Source organism: Drosophila novamexicana, unplaced genomic scaffold, assembly GCF_003285875.2.
Source record: "Drosophila novamexicana strain 15010-1031.04,08,12 unplaced genomic scaffold, DnovRS2.1 tig00000689-arrow-pilon, whole genome shotgun sequence".
NCBI classification, from domain to species: Eukaryota; Metazoa; Arthropoda; class Insecta; order Diptera; family Drosophilidae; genus Drosophila; species Drosophila novamexicana.
In genome coordinates this window covers 1,716,478-1,736,023 of record NW_020824818.1, presented here as the reverse complement: position 1 = coordinate 1,736,023, position 19,546 = coordinate 1,716,478, and the positions used below count along the sequence as shown (strand labels likewise).

At 36.9% G+C, this 19,546-nt stretch overlaps 2 protein-coding genes across 2 annotated transcripts in view; one reads left to right on the top strand and one right to left on the bottom strand.

Annotated features, from left to right (window-relative positions):
• LOC115762991 (potassium voltage-gated channel protein Shaw) overlaps window positions 1-19,546 on the bottom strand; it is an 89,797-nt gene that overhangs the window by 19,825 nt on the left and 50,426 nt on the right. The window contains exon 12 of the mRNA XM_030705377.1: window positions 14,223-14,364. The gene's annotated coding sequence lies outside the window, so the exon portion shown is untranslated. The remainder of the gene's footprint in view (window positions 1-14,222; window positions 14,365-19,546) is intronic.
• On the top strand, window positions 14,382-15,388 carry LOC115763004. The gene has a single exon (XM_030705394.1). It carries the CDS (start codon window positions 14,526-14,528, stop codon window positions 15,171-15,173), a length of 648 nt encoding a protein of 215 aa, XP_030561254.1. The 5' UTR covers window positions 14,382-14,525; the 3' UTR covers window positions 15,174-15,388.

Here is a 19,546-nt window from a genome sequence, read left to right as displayed (position 1 = left end):
GTTAAAATTTAAAGTTGGACTAATTCGATTCCAGTGTTGAACTTACTTGAATAGTATTTAATTTACAACTGTACTTCGACTACTAATCCAGCAAGACCTTCCAGACGATTTCTTATTCAAATTTATGCAAATAGAGCTGTCATGAACCCTGTCAGAACCTCAACCGCAACCACTGTGCTCGACCCTGCTCTGCACCCGATTGTATGCGATGATGCCGACGACAGCGCATTTGGCATGCGACAATTAGCGTGATTTTTAGCGGGCACAGGATGCGCCAGAAAACACGAAAGTTTCAAATCGCCAGTCGAAGTCGAAGACCAAATACCCTTTTATGTTCCATCGAGTTTATGACAGCAGAAGTCGATCACATTAATAATAAATTCATCTTATTGCAAAGAGAAATCGAACGAATGTATCTGTAAATCTGGCATTCATATTTTTCTAAAACGGAGCTGCACCATACCCAGACATAACAACATAACTGAGAAATGAATAATATACAATTCAAAGGAATTCCCAATGAAGCTTCAAACGTAGGTCCGCCTGCTTATTTATAATAAAATAAATAATAATCAAGACTCTGACATCTTTTATCTATTTCTCTTATCAAGAATGCACTTTTTTCTTTAGGAATCAAATTATTTAGACTTAAATGCGTAACATATGATATAACAAGATGAAAGTACTCAATGTGAGGGCAACATTGAAACCTCAACGACAAAGTAAACGTCACCGCCATGTTGGTTCGCCATTTGTATGCGCTGCACAAAAAATGCACGAATTCAATTTGTCTCGAGGGCGGCAGCTTGAGACGCGGCACAAGTAGAGCCAAACGGAACTGCACCAAAAAAGGTGGGGAAACGCAACCGGAACTGATGGCCACCTTTGACAAGCCTCGATAGAAGCTCAACAGATCACGTAGAATGCGAATGAGGCCACATCGTGTGCAGCATCCAGTAGATGACACCCAACATTGTTGTTACCTTATCCAGTTATCAGTTGCTGCTGTCGGTGTTATTGTTGTTGTTGTTGTCGTTGTTGCACTTGCAACTGTTTCTGTCAACCTGTCTTGAGTCGGAAAATGGGCACATTTCAGGCAAAGGTACAACTTTTCATGGGGAAAGTTTTATGTGCACGATTTGACAAGTCAAGTATCTCTGTCTCTCTCTATCTCTTAATACCCTGCCCTTTTCAAGGTCAAGTCGACCTATTTGTCTATCAGCAAACACACGATCTTATGAGAAAAATTGGCCTAACAACACATCTTATCAAAGTAAAATTTACGGTCAAAATGTTTTTGTAATTTTAATGTTCTTCTTTGATGTGTTGATTTTAAGCATGAATAAAGGGTGGCTGAGTGCCAAGCATGTTCAATTCTATTATAACCTGCAAAATTATTGATTTGCTATAAAACAAAAAGGCTTACCAAATATTGTAATGAAATTAAAGAACAAAAATCAGGATGATGAAGATGATATTTTTAATTTTTTAGTTGAAAGTGAGGGAGTGAAGAGATGTAATATTCTTAAAAATATAAATATAAATAATGAAAAGTTAAAGAAGTCATAAAATTTAATTGTTAAAAAAATAAAATCCAGGATAGATATCCAATATATGTATGTATTTAAAAAGTAACATTCAATAAATCGAAAAAAAAAAAACATTTTATTATTTAATTAGATTGTGGTCTTATCATCATTTGCACATATCTCAGCGGATTATGATGCCATCTTCTCCATTCAATGCCATCATCCTTACCCTCTACAAACTTGGTAACATACTGCCCGTTGAGATTGCTTCAATTTCAAGAAGATTAGCAGGTTGTTCAAAAAATATTTATACAATTTCATTAAACACATACCTCACATAACAATTGTAAAACCACCAGCCCGATTTGTAAAGGCCAGCACAGTTCGCTTTCATCGAAGTATCATTATCATTGTTTTTTGTTGTAAAATTCATGTTTAAATGATTAACTAAGGAATCACCAGCATTTCCAGAATAAGTCCCAAGTTTTTTAAGCTTGTACGACTCATACTCGCTGCCAATTAGAAAGTGACTATATTTGGCATAACGTGTCTTATTCTTGAAATCCTCAAGGTATACATATAGTTCGTGGGGCTGCGATAAAGTCAAATGGTGTAATTTCTCTAGTCCTATGAAGAAATTTCCACGTAAATCACCGAAACCGGCCTTGTATTGGTCCCAGTCCCGATTGAAATCCACGCTTGCATCCACGCGACGCTGAATAACAGTCCATCCGTTGTCGGCCAATTTTGAGTCACATGGTACAAGGAAGGGCTCTATATTGGGCACCTTAATCGTATAGATATCTGTCAATTTTCCCAGGCAGCTTGAGGGTAATGTGTTCGCTTAAATCAGGTTTTCAAGCTCTGAATTGATCTTTGATTGCAATAGCTGTATTTCTGAATCTTTCTTATCAATTTGAAAATTTTTCGACTTTATTTCAGTTAACATTTCAGTTATTTGATCCTTATTTAGGGCGAGTTGCTTCTTAATTGTAATCAGAAAATCATTCTGAATTAAAATGGTTTCATTAGATGCGGCAGTCAGCTTGTCCTTTTGTCTGATCACCTCCCTTAAGCTTTTGATAATTGTATCTTGATTATCTATATTATTTTGTAACTCTGAGAATTGTTGCTCCTTTGCTCTAATAGAGGTGGCATAACTCAGAAGCGGTTTAATCACTTTAAAGCAGTAAAGTTCACACTGAAAATCGTTTTCCTTTAAGTCTTTCGACGACTGTAGAGAACATCATTAAATTTTAATAAATTCTTTACACTACATATAGGGCACATACCCTGCTATTTGTGGAATGTTCATTTGATTGCACTAACAATGCCGTAACAAACACTTCCAATAAAGTATATGTGGGGTGTATTTTCATTTTATTTAATCCGAGATTGCCAACCGTTTCACTGCTACAAATCTTTAAGACTGATAGGTAACTGATGGCGCATCAATCTACAATGCCTCTGATTAAGCGCTATATATATATATATATATATATATAAATATATATATGTATTTACATATGTATAATAGAATATATATAATTCATATATATATATACATATAAGCTTTACTTGCTTCGCTCTGTTAGCAGCTTTTACTATTTGATTAAGCGCTATATATATATATAGATAGCGCTTAATCAGAGGCATGGTATATATATATATATATATATATGGTATATATATATATATATATATATATATATATATATATATATATATATATATCAGCATTAATTGTCTTGCAGTATTTGCGTGCGGTTACAAAAAGTGCCGGAACCGGAAGTTAACAGGCGATCCTTGTATTTGGTTGTATCTGTGCATGTGTGTACGGGAATGCCATGCGCGCAACTCTGTTCTGTCTCTTTGTCCATTGAGTGTAATAAGTGTGAAAAGTTCATTAAAATTGCACGTGTGAAATTTTGTACACGTACGTACACACGCACACATGCATACGTGCACTTTTAAGTGCATGACTTGGCTGTTACAATCCCGAGCAAACCTCTTTTCGGATTCGGTTTGAGTTTGGTAGCACAAAAGCGCAAATTATTTTTCGCAGTCAGTTGAAGTTGTGTACACAGTTAATGGCTGACGGCATTACAGTCATTATTTTCTCATTAGCTTATATATTATTAAATTGCTTTAAATTCTGTAGTATATTGCACGAGCCATTTATAATTCATGTGATTATTTTATTACATGTTCTTGGAAAAGCGTACTTCACATGCTTAGTTACAAGAAAGTTACTGATGAAAGATTACTTTGAAAACAAATTTAATTTTATGGTATACACATTATATTAGATTACTTTTTTAGAATCAATGCGAAAAATGTTGTAATTCTTTAAAAAATAAAATAAGACTAAAACCAATGGATTTTATTCAGGCTACTTTTATACCCTGAACCAATTAAAAATGGGTATATTGTATTTGTGCGAAAGCCAAATGTATGTAACAGGCAGAAGGAAGCAACTCCGACCGCATAAAGTATATATATTCTTGATCAGCATAAATAGCTGTGTCGATCTAGCCATGTCCGTCTGTCTGTCCGTCCGTCCGTCCGTCCGTCCGTATGTATGAACGCAAGGATCTCAGAACCTATAAGAGCTAGAGACTTGAAATTTTAGATGTAGATGCTCCTAGCTCCCGCGCAGATCGAGTTTGTTTCCGATAATCGATAACTTATTCCGTTTCCAAGCAATCGATACAAATCGATATCCTGTTTTTTGGGCAATTTTGCTAAATAATAAGAACTAGAGTCACCAAACTTGACATATAGCTTCTAAAATAGAATATATATATGATATAGGATTTTTCTTCATGGTTTTCCCTCTAGATTAATCAGGCATTCAAATCTGAACACCGATTTTTTAGTCGAAATTGATGTCCAAATCTTACCCCAAGAATCGTATATAGACATGGGTCAAAAATTACCACCCCCATATCTCGGCCAAATCTAATCCGATTTTCACGAAGTTTGCCTTTTTCTTCATGGTTTTCCCTCTAGATTAATGTGGCATTCAAATCTCGACACCGATTTTCTGGTCGAAATTCATGTCCAAATCTTACCCCAAGATTCGTATATAGACATGGCTCAAAAATTACCACCCCCATATCTCGGCCAAATCTCATCCGATTTTCACGAAGTTTGGCTTTTTCTTCATGGTTTTCCCTCTAGATTAATGTGGCATTCAAATCTCGACACCGATTTTTTAGTCGAAATTTATGTCAAAATCTTACCCCAAGGTTCGTATATAGACATGGGTCAAAATGTACCACCCCCATATCTCGGCCAAATCTAATCCGATTTTCACGAAGTTGGGATTTTTCTTCATGGTTTTCCCTCTAGATTAATCAGGCATTCAAATCTGAACACCGATTTTTTAGTCGAAATTCATGTCCAAATCGTACCCCAAGATTCGTAAATAGACATGGGTCAAAAATTACCATTCCCATATCTCGGCCAAATCTAATCCGATTTTCACGAAGTTTGGCTTTTTCTTCATGGTTTTCCCTCTAGATTAATGTGGCATTCAAATCTCGACACCGATTTTTTGGTCGAAATTCATGTCCAAATCTTACCCCAAGATTCGTATATAGACATGGGTCAAAATTTACCACCCCCATATCTCGGCCAAATCTCATCCGATTTTCACGAAGTTTGGATTTTTCTTCATGGTTTTCCCTCTAGATTAATCAGGCATTCAAATCTGAACCCCGATTTTTTAGTCGAAATTTATGTCCAAATCTTACCCCAAGATTCGTATATAGACATGGGTCAAAAATTACCACCCCCATATCTCGGCCAAATCTCATCCGATTTTCACGAAGTTTGGCTTTTTCTCCATGGTTTTCCCTCTAGATTAATGTGGCATTCAAATCTCGACACCGATTTTTTGGTCGAAATTCATGTCCAAATCTTACCCCAAGATTCGTATATAGACATGGGTCAAAAATTACCACCCCCATATCTCGGCCAAATCTCATCCGATTTTCACGAAGTTTGGCTTTTTCTTCATGGTTTTCCCTCTAGATTAATGTGGCATTCAAATCTCGACACCGATTTTTTGGTCGAAATTCATGTCCAAATCTTACCCCAAGATTCGTATAAAGACATGGGTCAAAATTTACCACCCCCATATCTCGGCCAAATCTCATCCGATTTTCACGAAGTTTGGCTTTTTCTTCATGGTTTTCCCTGTTGATTAATCAGGCATTCAAATCTGAACATCGATTTTTTAGACGAAATTCATGTCCAAATCTTACACCAAGATTCGTATATAGACATGGGTCAAAATTTACCACCCCCATATCTCGGCCGAATCTCATCCGATTTTCACGAAGTTTGGATTTTTCTTCATGGTTTTCCCTCTAGATTAATCAGGCATTCAAATCTGAACCCCGATTTTTTAGTCGAAATTTATGTCCAAATCTTACCCCAAGATTCGCATATAGACATGGGTAAAAAATTACCACCCCCATATCTCGGCCAAATCTCATCCGATTTTCACGAAGTTTGGCTTTTTCTTCATGGTTTTCCCTCTAGATTAATGTGGCATTCAAATCTCGACACCGATTTTCTGGTCGAAATTCATGTCCAAATTTTACCCCAAGATTCGTATATAGACATGGCTCAAAATTTACCACCCCCATATCTCGGCCAAATCTCATCCGATTTTCACGAAGTTTGGCTTTTTCTTCATGGTTTTCCCTCTAGATTAATGTGGCATTCAAATCTCGACATCGATTTTTTGGTCGAAATTCATGTCCAAATCTTACACCAAGATTCGTATATAGACATGGGTCAAAAATTACCACCCCCATATCTCGGCCAAATCTAATCCGATTTTCACGAAGTTTGGCTTTTTCTTCATGGTTTTCCCTCTAGATTAATGTGGCATTCAAATCTCGACACCGATTTTTTGGTCGAAATTCATGTCCAAATCTTACCCCAAGATTCGTATATAGACATGGGTCAAAAATTACCACCCCCATATCTCGGCCAAATCTCATCCGATTTTCACGAAGTTTGGCTTTTTCTTCATGGTTTTCCCTCTAGATTAATGTGGCATTCAAATCTCGACACCGATTTTTTGGTCGAAATTCATGTCCAAATCTTACCCCAAGATTCGTATAAAGACATGGGTCAAAATTTACCACCCCCATATCTCGGCCAAATCTCATCCGATTTTCACGAAGTTTGGCTTTTTCTTCATGGTTTTCCCTGTTGATTAATCAGGCATTCAAATCTGAACATCGATTTTTTAGACGAAATTCATGTCCAAATCTTACACCAAGATTCGTATATAGACATGGGTCAAAATTTACCACCCCCATATCTCGGCCGAATCTCATCCGATTTTCACGAAGTTTGGATTTTTCTTCATGGTTTTCCCTCTAGATTAATCAGGCATTCAAATCTGAACCCCGATTTTTTAGTCGAAATTTATGTCCAAATCTTACCCCAAGATTCGCATATAGACATGGGTCAAAAATTACCACCCCCATATCTCGGCCAAATCTCATCCGATTTTCACGAAGTTTGGCTTTTTCTTCATGGTTTTCCCTCTAGATTAATGTGGCATTCAAATCTCGACACCGATTTTCTGGTCGAAATTCATGTCCAAATTTTACCCCAAGATTCGTATATAGACATGGCTCAAAATTTACCACCCCCATATCTCGGCCAAATCTCATCCGATTTTCACGAAGTTTGGCTTTTTCTTCATGGTTTTCCCTCTAGATTAATGTGGCATTCAAATCTCGACATCGATTTTTTGGTCGAAATTCATGTCCAAATCTTACACCAAGATTCGTATATAGACATGGGTCAAAAATTACCACCCCCATATCTCGGCCAAATCTAATCCGATTTTCACGAAGTTTGGCTTTTTCTTCATGGTTTTCCCTCTAGATTAATGTGGCATTCAAATCTCGACACCGATTTTTTGGTCGAAATTCATGTCCAAATCTTACCGTCTTCGTATAGACATGGGTCAAAATTTACCACCCCCATATCTCGGCCAAATCTCATCCGATTTTCACGAAGTTTGGCTTTTTCTTCATGGTTTTCCCTCTTGATTAATCACGCATTCAAATCTGATCACCGATTTTTTGGTCGAAATTCATGTCTAAATCTTACCCCAAGATTCGTATATAGACATGGGTCAAAATTTACCACCCCCATATCTCGGCCAAATCTCATCCGATTTTCACGAAGTTTGGATTTTTCTTCATGGTTTTCCCTCTAGATTAATCAGGCATTCAAATCTGAACATCGATTTTTTACTCGAAATTCATGTCCAAATCTTACCCCAAGATTCGTATATAGACATGGGTCAAAATTTACCACCCCCATATCTCGGCCAAATCTCATCCGATTTTCACGAAGTTTGGCTTTTTCTTCATGGTTTTCCCTCTAGATTAATGTGGCATTCAAATCTCGACACCGATATTTTGGTCGAAATTCTTGTCCAAATCTTACTCCAAGATTCGTATATAGACATGGGTCAAAATTTACCACCCCCATATCTCGGCCAAATCTCATCCGATTGTCACGAAGTTTGGCTTTTTCTTCATGGTTTTCCCTCTAGATTAATGTGGCATTCAAATCTCGACACCGATTTTTTGGTCGAAATTCATGTCCAAATCTTACCCCAAGATTCGTATATAGACATGGGTCAAAATTTACCACCCCCATATCTCGGCCAAATCTCATCCGATTTTCACGAAGTTTGGATTTTTCTTAATGGTTTTCCCTCTAGATTAATCAGGCATTCAAATCTGAACCCGATTCTTTAGTCGAAATTCATGTCCAAATCTTACCCCAAGATTCGTATATAGACATGGGTCAGAATTTACCACCCCCATATCTCGGCCAAATCTCATCCGATTTTCACGAAGTTTGGCTTTTTCTTCATGGTTTTCCTTCTAGATTAATGTGGCATTCAAATCTCGACATCGATTTTTTAGTCGAAATTCATGTCCAAATCTTACCCCAAGATTCGTATATAGACATGGGTCAAAATTTACCACCCCCATATCTCGGCCAAACCTCATCCGATTTTCACGAAGTTTGGATTTTTCTTCATGGTTTTCCCTCTAGATTAATCAGGCATTCAAATCTGAACCCCGATTTTTTAGTCGAAATTCATGTCCAAATCTTACACCAAGATTCGTATATAGACATGGGTCAAAATTTACCACCCCCATATCTCGGCCAAATCTCATCCGATTTTCACGAAGTTTGGCTTTTTCTTCATGGTTTTCCCTCTAGATTAATGTGGCATTCAAATCTCGACACCGATTTTTTGGTCGAAATTCATGTCCAAATCTTACCCCAAGATTCGTATATAGACATGGGTCAAAATTTACCACCCCCATATCTCGGCCAAATCTCATCCGATTTTCACGAAGCTTGGCTTTTTCTTCATGGTTTTCCCTCTTGATTAATCACGCATTCAAATCTGATCCCCGATTTTTTAGTCAAAATTCATGTCCAAATCTTACACCAAGATTCGTATATAGACATGGGTCAAAATTTACCACCCCCATATCTCGGCCAAATCTCATCCGATTGTCACGAAGTTTGGCTTTTTCTTCATGGTTTTCCCTCTAGATTAATGTGGCATTCAAATCTCGACACCGATTTTTTGGTCGAAATTCATGTCCAAATCTTACCCCAAGATTCGTATATAGACATGGGTCAAAATTTACCACCCCATATCTCGGCCAAATCTCATCCGATTTTCACGAAGTTTGGATTTTTCTTCATGGTTTTCCCTCTAGATTAATCAGGCATTCAAATCTGAACCCCGATTTTTTAGTCGAAATTTATGTCCAAATCTTACCCTAAGATTCGTATATAGACATGGGTCAAAAATTACCACCCCCATATCTCGGCCAAATCTCATCCGATTTTCACGAAGTTTGGCTTTTTCTTCATGGTTTTCCCTCTAGATTAATGTGGCATTCAAATCTCGACACCGATTTTCTGGTCGAAATTCATGTCCAAATCTTACCCCAAGATTCGTATATAGACATGGGTCAAAATTTACCACCCCCATATCTCGGCCAAACCTCATCCGATTTTCACGAAGTTTGGATTTTTCTTCATGGTTTTCCCTCTAGATTAATCAGGCATTCAAATGTGAACCCGATTTTTTAGTCGAAATTCATGTCCAAATCTTACCCCAAGATTCGTATATAGACATGGGTCAAAATTTACCACCCCCATATCTCGGCCAAATCTCATCCGATTTTCACGAAGTTTCGCTTTTTCTTCATGGTTTTCCTTCTAGATTAATGTGGCATTCAAATCTCGACATCGATTTTTTAGTCGAAATTCATGTCCAAATCTTACCCCAAGATTCGTATATAGACATGGGTCAAAATTTACCACCCCCATATCTCGGCCAAACCTCATCCGATTTTCACGAAGTTTGGATTTTTCTTCATGGTTTTCCCTCTAGATTAATCAGGCATTCAAATCTGAACCCGATTCTTTAGTCGAAATTCATGTCCAAATCTTACCCCAAGATTCGTATATAGACATGGGTCAAAATTTACCACCCCCATATCTCGGCCAAATCTCATCCGATTTTCACGAAGTTTGGCTTTTTCTTCATGGTTTTCCCTCTAGATTAATGTGGCATTCTAATCTCGACACCGATTTTTTGGTCGAAATTCATGTCCAAATCTTACCCCAAGATTCGTATATAGACATGGGTCAAAATTTACCACCCCCATATCTCGGCCAAATCTTATCCGATTTTCACGAAGTTTGGCTTTTTCTTCATGGTTTTCCCTCTTGATTAATCACGCATTCAAATCTGATCACCGATTTTTTAGTCAAAATTCATGTCCAAATCTTACACCAAGATTCGTATATAGACATGGGTCAAAATTTACCACCCCCATATCTCGGCCAAATCTCATCCGATTGTCACGAAGTTTGGCTTTTTCTTCATGGTTTTCCCTCTAGATTAATGTGGCATTCAAATCTCGACACCGATTTTTTGGTCGAAATTCATGTCCAAATCTTACCCCAAGATTCGTATATAGACATGGGTCAAAATTTACCACCCCATATCTCGGCCAAATCTCATCCGATTTTCACGAAGTTTGGCTTTTTCTTCATGGTTTTCCCTCTAGATTAATCAGGCATTCAAATCTGAACCCCGATTTTTTAGTCGAAATTTATGTCCAAATCTTACCCTAAGATTCGTATATAGACATGGGTCAAAAATTACCACCCCCATATCTCGGCCAAATCTCATCCGATTTTCACGAAGTTTGGATTTCTCTTCATGGTTTTCCCTCTAGATTAATCAGGCATTCAAATGTGAACCCGATTTTTTAGTCGAAATTCATGTCCAAATCTTACCCCAAGATTCGTATATAGACATGGGTCAAAATTTACCACCCCCATATCTCGGCCAAATCTCATCCGATTTTCACGAAGTTTCGCTTTTTCTTCATGGTTTTCCTTCTAGATTAATGTGGCATTCAAATCTCGACATCGATTTTTTAGTCAAAATTTATGTCCAAATCTTACCCCAAGATTCGTATATAGACATGGGTCAAAATATACCACCCCCATATCTCGGCCAAACCTCATCCGATTTTCACGAAGTTTGGATTTTTCTTCATGGTTTTCCCTCTAGATTAATCAGGCATTCAAATCTGAACCCGATTCTTTAGTCGAAATTCATGTCCAAATCTTACCCCAAGATTCGTATATAGACATGGGTCAAAATTTACCACCCCCATATCTCGGCCAAATCTCATCCGATTTTCACGAAGTTTGGCTTTTTCTTCATGGTTTTCCCTCTAGATTAATGTGGCATTCTAATCTCGACACCGATTTTTTGGTCGAAATTCATGTCCAAATCTTACCCCAAGATTCGTATATAGACATGGGTCAAAATTTACCACCCCCATATCTCGGCCAAATCTCATCCGATTTTCACGAAGTTTGGCTTTTTCTTCATGGTTTTCCCTCTTGATTAATCACCGATTTTTTAGTCAAAATTCATGTCCAAATCTTATCTTATCTTATCTTATCTTATCAAATCTTTTGCTTTTTCTTCATGGTTTTCCCTCTAGATTAATGTGGCATTCAAATCTCGACACTGATTTTTTGGTCGAAATTCATGTCCAAATCTTACCCCAAGATTCGTATATAGACATGGGTCAAAAATTACCACCCCCATAACTCGGCCAAATCTCATCCGATTTTCACGAAGTTTGGCTTTTTATACCCTGAACCCATTAAAAATGGGTATAAGGGTGTATTGTATTTGTGCAAAATCCAAATGTATGTAACAGGCAGAAGGAAGCATCTCCGACCCCATAAAGTATATATATTCTTGATCAGCACCAATAGCCGAATCGATCTAGCCATGCCCGTCTGTCTGTCCGTCCGTCCGTCCTCATGTATGAACGCAAGAATCTCAGAACCTATAAGAACTAGAGACTTGAAATTTTAGATGTAGATGCTCCTAGTTCCCACGCGGATCGGGTTTGTTTCCGATAATCGATAACTTACTCCGTTTCCCAGCAATCGATAAAAATCGATATCGATATCCTGTTTCTAAAATAGAATATATATATGCATTTGATGTTGAAAGAAGAGGGTTCAGGATATCCTCTAGTTGGGAGCTCCCGACTAGAAACTCTTACTTGTTATTTAATTGATAATGTGTGTCCTTTTGTCCCCATCGATGCATTTGCTTTTAATCGTTTGATTTATTGTTTTAACTTATTTATTTTATATACTTTTAATATTTATTAATATAAAATTGATACATTGTCAACTATCTATTGAGTGTGGATTCTAAACGTGAGCTCTTTCGTTAACGGGTAAACTATTAATATTGAAAATGATACAATCGAAATTTAATTCATAATTACCTTTTTTAAATGTTAGTCTATTAAACCAATGTATTTAATAAAGCTCAAAAGATAGACATCGAGTGTATTTCCTGGCAACCCGCTTAAAAACGCCGCGAACAAATTTGATTGATTTTTCTAAGCGACTGATTTCAATTACACACAATCCCTATATTTTATGCAAGCCCAACAGTTTTCCGATCCCGTCGCACAAGCTGTCGTGTACATAGCTCGAACTGTAGCAATTATGGTAATAAATACGTTAGCATTGCCAATTTAACGTGCTGCTTTGCTGCACGTCGTATTCAATAACAAAAGTCTCGCGGTGCCACCTTATCGAACCCCAACTGGATTCCCCATCGCTCTGGACATCAGCCGGGCAACTTGTTGCTTTGCAAATCAACTGGGATTTTCGGTTCACTGGAGAAAATGCCAATAAAAATGGGCAAAGGGAAAAAAATAGAGGTGACATCTACTAAACTGTCATTGACACTTACAAATTGAATTCTCGATAGGAATCCCCTTTTAAAGCGGACATCCCCCTCTGCTACACACACATACACAATTATTAGAGCCGTGCACATGCCAACCCTGACAACGATAATGTTGGATAGGCAGTAAACATCGTTTTAAAGGAGATCTTTGATAAATAATGCGGCATGTAAATAACAACAAATCAATTTTTAAATAGACAGCCTTGCTTCTAGCCAGCCAGCCGTTGGCCAGAAGCAAACCCAATGTCAAGCAGCGACAACAACGAACCCTATTCAAATGCCAGTCACACAGTCTATATAGGTGTGTGAGTTTGTGTGTGTGTGAGTGTGAACTTGCTGTCGTAGACCTGCAGCTGTCAGTTAGTCAAGCCTATTGGCCCCATTCCTTAAATACAAGCTTACAGTTTGAGTCAGGTAACAGATAACATGGCCAGATAATTGTTGGCATCTCGGAATTGGCTTCGCTTGGACGGATCCTTAAATTGATTAATTGCGGTTAATGTTATGTTAATTTGTTGGCACTTTATGTCTGTCTACAACTTTCCATTAGGCCCATCTGTGGAGTGTGTTAGGTCTTCTAAACAATATCTAAGAGTAAGTCCGGAGCCTTCGTATCTGGCATAAGGATTTGGCATAAGAAATAAGTAATTGACTTGAAATTGTGTTCATCAAACGAGCTATTTAAGCCCATAGTAATACAAAGAAAGATTATATTTGCATTTGCATATAACTCACTCTATAAGAATTGGGAGAAATGTGGACAAATGTGTTGAGTATTGCCATTAGCAACAGCTCGGAGCAATTAGCTAATGCATTCCAAATTAATTTAGGTAAATAAATTTATTATATTTACCCCTTTAAATCCCAGCCACAACTACCAATTCGGACTTTTAAAAGTTTTATAAGTTTGTTACAAAAGTATTAGTGCGTTGAAAAAGGCACCTCCAAGAGGCCAGATGTGACAACAAAATCATATTTATGATATATAAAGTTTGTGCTTCAAAAACATTTTAGTATACAGCAATATGCCAAATTAATACTTTCTACTCATTATTTTTCTTTAGATTCCCCAAATATATAGATATTTTAAATACAATATCTAAGGATACTATAGAAGGGGCATTATGAGTATTAGCTCCTGAGGGCAGCTTAACTGAGGGCTAGAATTCCAAGCAAGTGTAATTAAAACATTGATTAAAATATAGATAAAAAATATATACGCATATGTATGTAAATATAGTGCTTTTTTAAATATGCCAATAATATATATGATTATTAAAATGTAGCTTATATGTACTTACCCTTCGAAATTGTTGTTTCATCCGAATATATGTGCAGCTCTGCCCATAGTCAACAAAAATCCAAAATAAAAATGTTTTTTCTTTTTTTCTTTTTAATGCAATGTTCAATCTGTTTTGTATTCCTTTATGTGTCATTAAATTCCTAAAATAAATTAAAAAGTTTACATTGAATAAACATTAAACAAATAGGAAAAAGCAAGCTACAGAATACTGAAAAGGGTTTTATACTTGAGCCAAAGGAAATTCCAAAATTGTTGCTATTTTTATAAAATATAATTTATAAATCTTTTATACATAAATATAATGGAGACGCTGTCCATTAGCATAGTCGCTTTTTTACAGCTGCTGGGCTACTCTTACTTTATCAAACAGCCGGAGGATCAGTGCTCCCCCTCACCGCCCTTTGGCAGCTGGGTCTTTCTGCTGGCGACACTCTGTTTTCTATGGGACTTGAAAATCTATCCATGTCGCTTTATGCACATGGCCAGGCATTGGCAGCTGCTTGTCGAGATTGTGGGCGGTTTGTTTCTGACCGAGATCGCAACACTGATCGTTTGGTGCGGCGTGGAACGCGTAATCTTCTGGCTCACACAGGAGCTGATTCATCTACTTGAACTTGATGACTGTCTGCACGGGCTGCACGAGTACTCGCTGCATGGCCTGACCCCGGTTGCGGTGAGTGGAGCTCTACTGTGGTTCATTATCGAAGCCACCGATACCAAGTATTGCCTGGTCAACTCCGTGCGCAAGATGAAGCGCAACTGGCAACAAATGCTGCGCATGCTAAGAATCGTCTGCCGCATGAACAACACCGACAGACGCCGCACCCTAAGAGCCTGCAAACTGGCCATGTTTCCGCCCAGACGTGGACGCTGTAAACAGGAGGAGGAGGATGATGGCGAAGACCAAGAGGGGTTAGGCCTGGATGATGAAGCAGAAGATACCGACTGAATTGGTGGGTCTCCCACTAAACAAATCATGTCCTCGCAATTCCGTGTTGTGTTCTATCTATTTGGAATTTATATTGCGATTGCATATCTCGACACGACTTTTACGCTACACGCAACGGAAATTTACTTTCCTCCAGTTCCATTTGTTGCCCCACGCCCCTCACCATTTTGGCTATATCTGTAACAATAAATTTCGTTGCACGAACAGAACAAGAACAAAACATGAGCATTTGCGAGTGCTGCCAGTAAAGTTCTCTGACTTCAGAGCTAGGCCTTTAGTTGCCTGCCAAATGTGTGTCACTCGGCGCAAAACGGGTGGGTTGGCAATAGCTGTCCAGTGTGGAGCATATTAATGAGATCCCAAACCCGAATGGAGGACAATTTAGCATATAAACAAACATACTAAGCTCGTTAGCTGTTGAATGCTATTTTTAGGGCGGGGTACACGTCCATTTAATAAAATAATCAGTTATGCGTCGATTAATTCAATTGGGATTGTAGTATTTCTGTTATGCTAATCGTTTAGCGAGCTTGTAGTCACTGATAGAAAAGGAAATTTCTAAGGCAATGAGCTTTATAAATAAGAACATAAGACTAAGAGGAAAGTTTGTATTAGATGTGCGTCTGCTGTCAAGTAAACTCATATAGATTTAAATATAATTTGGTAAAGACGGACTGTAGACGGTTTGATTTGTCAACTGCTAGATGGTAAAATGGAATAGAAAATGGATGGAAATCTGGCTCATAATTTTTCAATGTTCAATTCATATTTTTCATCGCAAAATTTTGAAGAAATAATAATAACATATGCGAAATGGGTATATTTCCAGCACTATATTTCCAAGTCTTTAATTAGACTGGGAAATTGAGTAGAAAATGGGGGCAAAACAAAATATAATATTGATGAATATTCAAATTAAAGATAAAACGTTTCCTCTAAATCTTCATACAATCTTCGTTTTAGGATCGCATTCTAAAAATCATTCATTAAACTTGAATCTTGTGTAGATCTTGTTGAAAAGCCTGTTGTTAATGTAAGTCATTTTAATTATAAAGTTATGATTCAAAAACATTTTTATATACCGATCAAGCCGGTTAATATACTGAGTATAAAATTACTATATATAAATTAATCTTATGTAAATGTTGTTTTTCTCATGTTTTGTTTATCGCAAGCTTAACCAGCTGACGAAAACACTTCATATTATTCAATCCAACAGTTGGCAGACAAATAAAATCCATCAGCCGCTGCCGCTGTTGTTGTTATTGTTATTGTGAGTTTTGCGCCTGTAACGTTCAATCATCGTCAATCATCGTTAGAGCACAAGGCAATAGAAAAAAAATGTGGTCGCTGAACAATACTTGGAAACAATCGCGAAATAAGTGAAAAAAAAGAAGAACATTCACAGATTGTATTGCATTTCTAAGCAGGACAGGCGCAGGCACAGGCTACATCTGCTAGCTTTGATTACTCGACTAACTTTCAGTGGAAAAACAATTCATTTGATTAGCTTGGGCACGTAGCTGACGAATAAATAGAAAACTGGCTGTGTGAAGATTTATTGAGTCAAGTATAATTCAACGGCTTACATTTGACCCTGCGTATTGTTACGCCTACTCAGGTTGAGCACAGATTCTAGATACTGCGCATCCTTGAAAATTAGGCAATGCGATCCCTATTCTGTGCTTTGGGGCGACGGAAATTTTCACTGGCCATCAATCATTTTCAGAATTTACCCAAGGAAAATTGGTCAAAGCTTAACAATGCTTGAATTGCTTAGAATCATGTCCTTAAACAGAAACAAAGCGACTGTGATAATATTTCAAATTGGGTTAAGTTTGAGAACTCTCCAGTTCGCTTTTTTCACACAAAATAAAGTCTATTAATTTGATACAAACAGGGGACCAATTTTATTAATGTGAAACATTGCCTGTAAACCGGCCACATCCTAATTAAGAGAACTTTGAATTGTTTGAAGTTTTTGAGATAATGCACATTTTGTGTTTGCTGGCTAATGCTTCTTGTATGAACCACCAATAAATATTCATTTAAGAAATACATCTTATGTATCCAAGGACGAAGCTATGAATGTTACTAGAAAACATTGCCTTTATTTGCTATATGATACTTTTTCTGTTTTTTTTTTTTTTTAAAACACTGTACCCATTGAAAATAGGTAAATAAAGGGGTATAATGGTTAGACGATAAGCTGAAACGACTTAGCCATATTCGTCTTTCTGTTCTCGGTAAGGATCTCGGAAACTACAAAAGCTATAAACTTGAAGTTTCAAATATATTTTCGCAAAACAAGCTAATCATATTTTGGACATCCCGTCCCATTCTAAAGTATCGATAAAAACCGAACTTGATATGTGGTTTTTAGCGTAACTTAAAAAATATAATACAAAATTTGGTATAGTTTTAAGAATATTTATCGTTTTGCATACTTCCCCTATCCACCACCAAGACACAAAAAAAGTATACGTTAAATGTAGAACCTTGTGATTAGGTATATAGACACATTTGAATGCCACCTATGCACTTAACATAAAATATATTACATTCAAATTGGCGTATACTTTATGACTTGCAGAATTCCAATCGAGCTGCTAAGAACCACAATATTATGGGGCGTATTTACTTTTTTTTCTTCGCTTTTTCATTTTTCAAGTCAATGCCTCGAAAAATAAAAAATCCTCAGGATTCAATTTAAATTTTCAAATTTTGGTTAGGTCAAATTGCTTAGCCAAGCCACATTTTTGTCTACTTTCTTATTCTTGTACCAAGTGCACATACGCATATTTTCCATGAAATATTAAGCAGCCGGTCGAGATTTCGGCGACCGAAAACCAGAAACATATGCGAATAGGGCTCAAAGTGAATTATGCCAAATAATTTGTCGGCAGGCAGGTGCTGCTCATTTATCTTGTGCTCGCTTTCGAGCCGCCTCTCTCGGCGCTTCTCATCCGCCTCTTAGCTTAGCACACTCTTGGGGCCACCCAGCCACAGCCACAGCCACACATAGATAAGCTTCTGACTTTTCGTATCAGCTTTTTTTCTACCTGCCTGGCGGTTTTATGCCTAATGGATTTGCGCTTTGATGTGCAAACGGTTTATACCGTATTCTTCATATGTGTGTGTCGGTGGGCGGGTGCTGTGCTTGTGTGCGTGTGTATTTAAGTGTCTACATTAGAGCCCATCACTTGCAGTCCTCAGTCTTTTTTTCGCCCCCTAAAAATGCGGCGTACATAAATTTGTTGCGGAATGGCCATATGAGGGCTATGTGGCTATAATTTCTAGCCCTTGCTGATTCGTCGTTAATGGCTAAATGGCGGCTGGTGTGTTTGCTTTTAAAATTAACAAGAAATAACGGCCATCGAAAATGCAGAAGATAAGATACCCTTTAAAATACACAAATATAAATGGTTTTCATGTATTGAATAGTCGGAATTCAGTTCTCATTCCCGACCTTTGCAAAAAATTTAACATTTTTATTTAACGTTATTCCCAATTTAACGTTATTCCCAATAAATTAACATTAATTTCTACCGAATATATATTTGTAAATAAAGGCATAGTTCTATATCCAACTCTTAAAGAAATTTTAACTTAATGCATTTTAACTTAAGTCCTATGAATATTAAAATGTTACTCTTATCATTTCTAGTTTATACTATAAAGTTTATATGTAAAGTTTATACTTTACTTAACTGAAAATGAACTTAAGTAAGCTGCAGAGACGAGAAATTCGTCTCTGACAATAGATCACTTTTACCTTCAGGTTCAAATTTAAGTTAACCATTATCCTTACCATTACTCTTAAAATCACCATTGCCGTAAACTTCAGCATTAGTTTAACCATAACTTTATCTTTAACTTACGCTTTAATTTTTGCCCTATTTTTTTTAAATTTATCTCGACCACAATTTCTAAGAAAAAGTACCGCAAATATCTGCACTTCTCGCAAAATGAAAATGCCTTTTTCAAGGGAATAGAAAACAAGGCCGGTTGTTGTTGACAAGGCTTCCCTTTGCGTGCTGTAAGAAAAAATTGAATTACCTTGTTCCATAGCAAAATTACCATGTGTATGGGAGTACGTGTTTTGGTAGATTGCTGATGAAATTTTGCCGTCCTTGGTTTTGTGTATATTCAAAGAAATTTTATTTTTATTTTTAAAATTGGAAATTTTTTGCTGGTGCACACACACCACAATTTGTTAATTTGTTTAAATATAAATTGTGTTACTGTTAACATTTAAAAATTTGCTCAAATTGTTGGGCTTTTTGTAAACAATGTTTATATATATATGTATATTGTAATTTTATTTTATTACAATTTGGTAATGGCGTTTTTATTTATGGAAGTACAGTTTA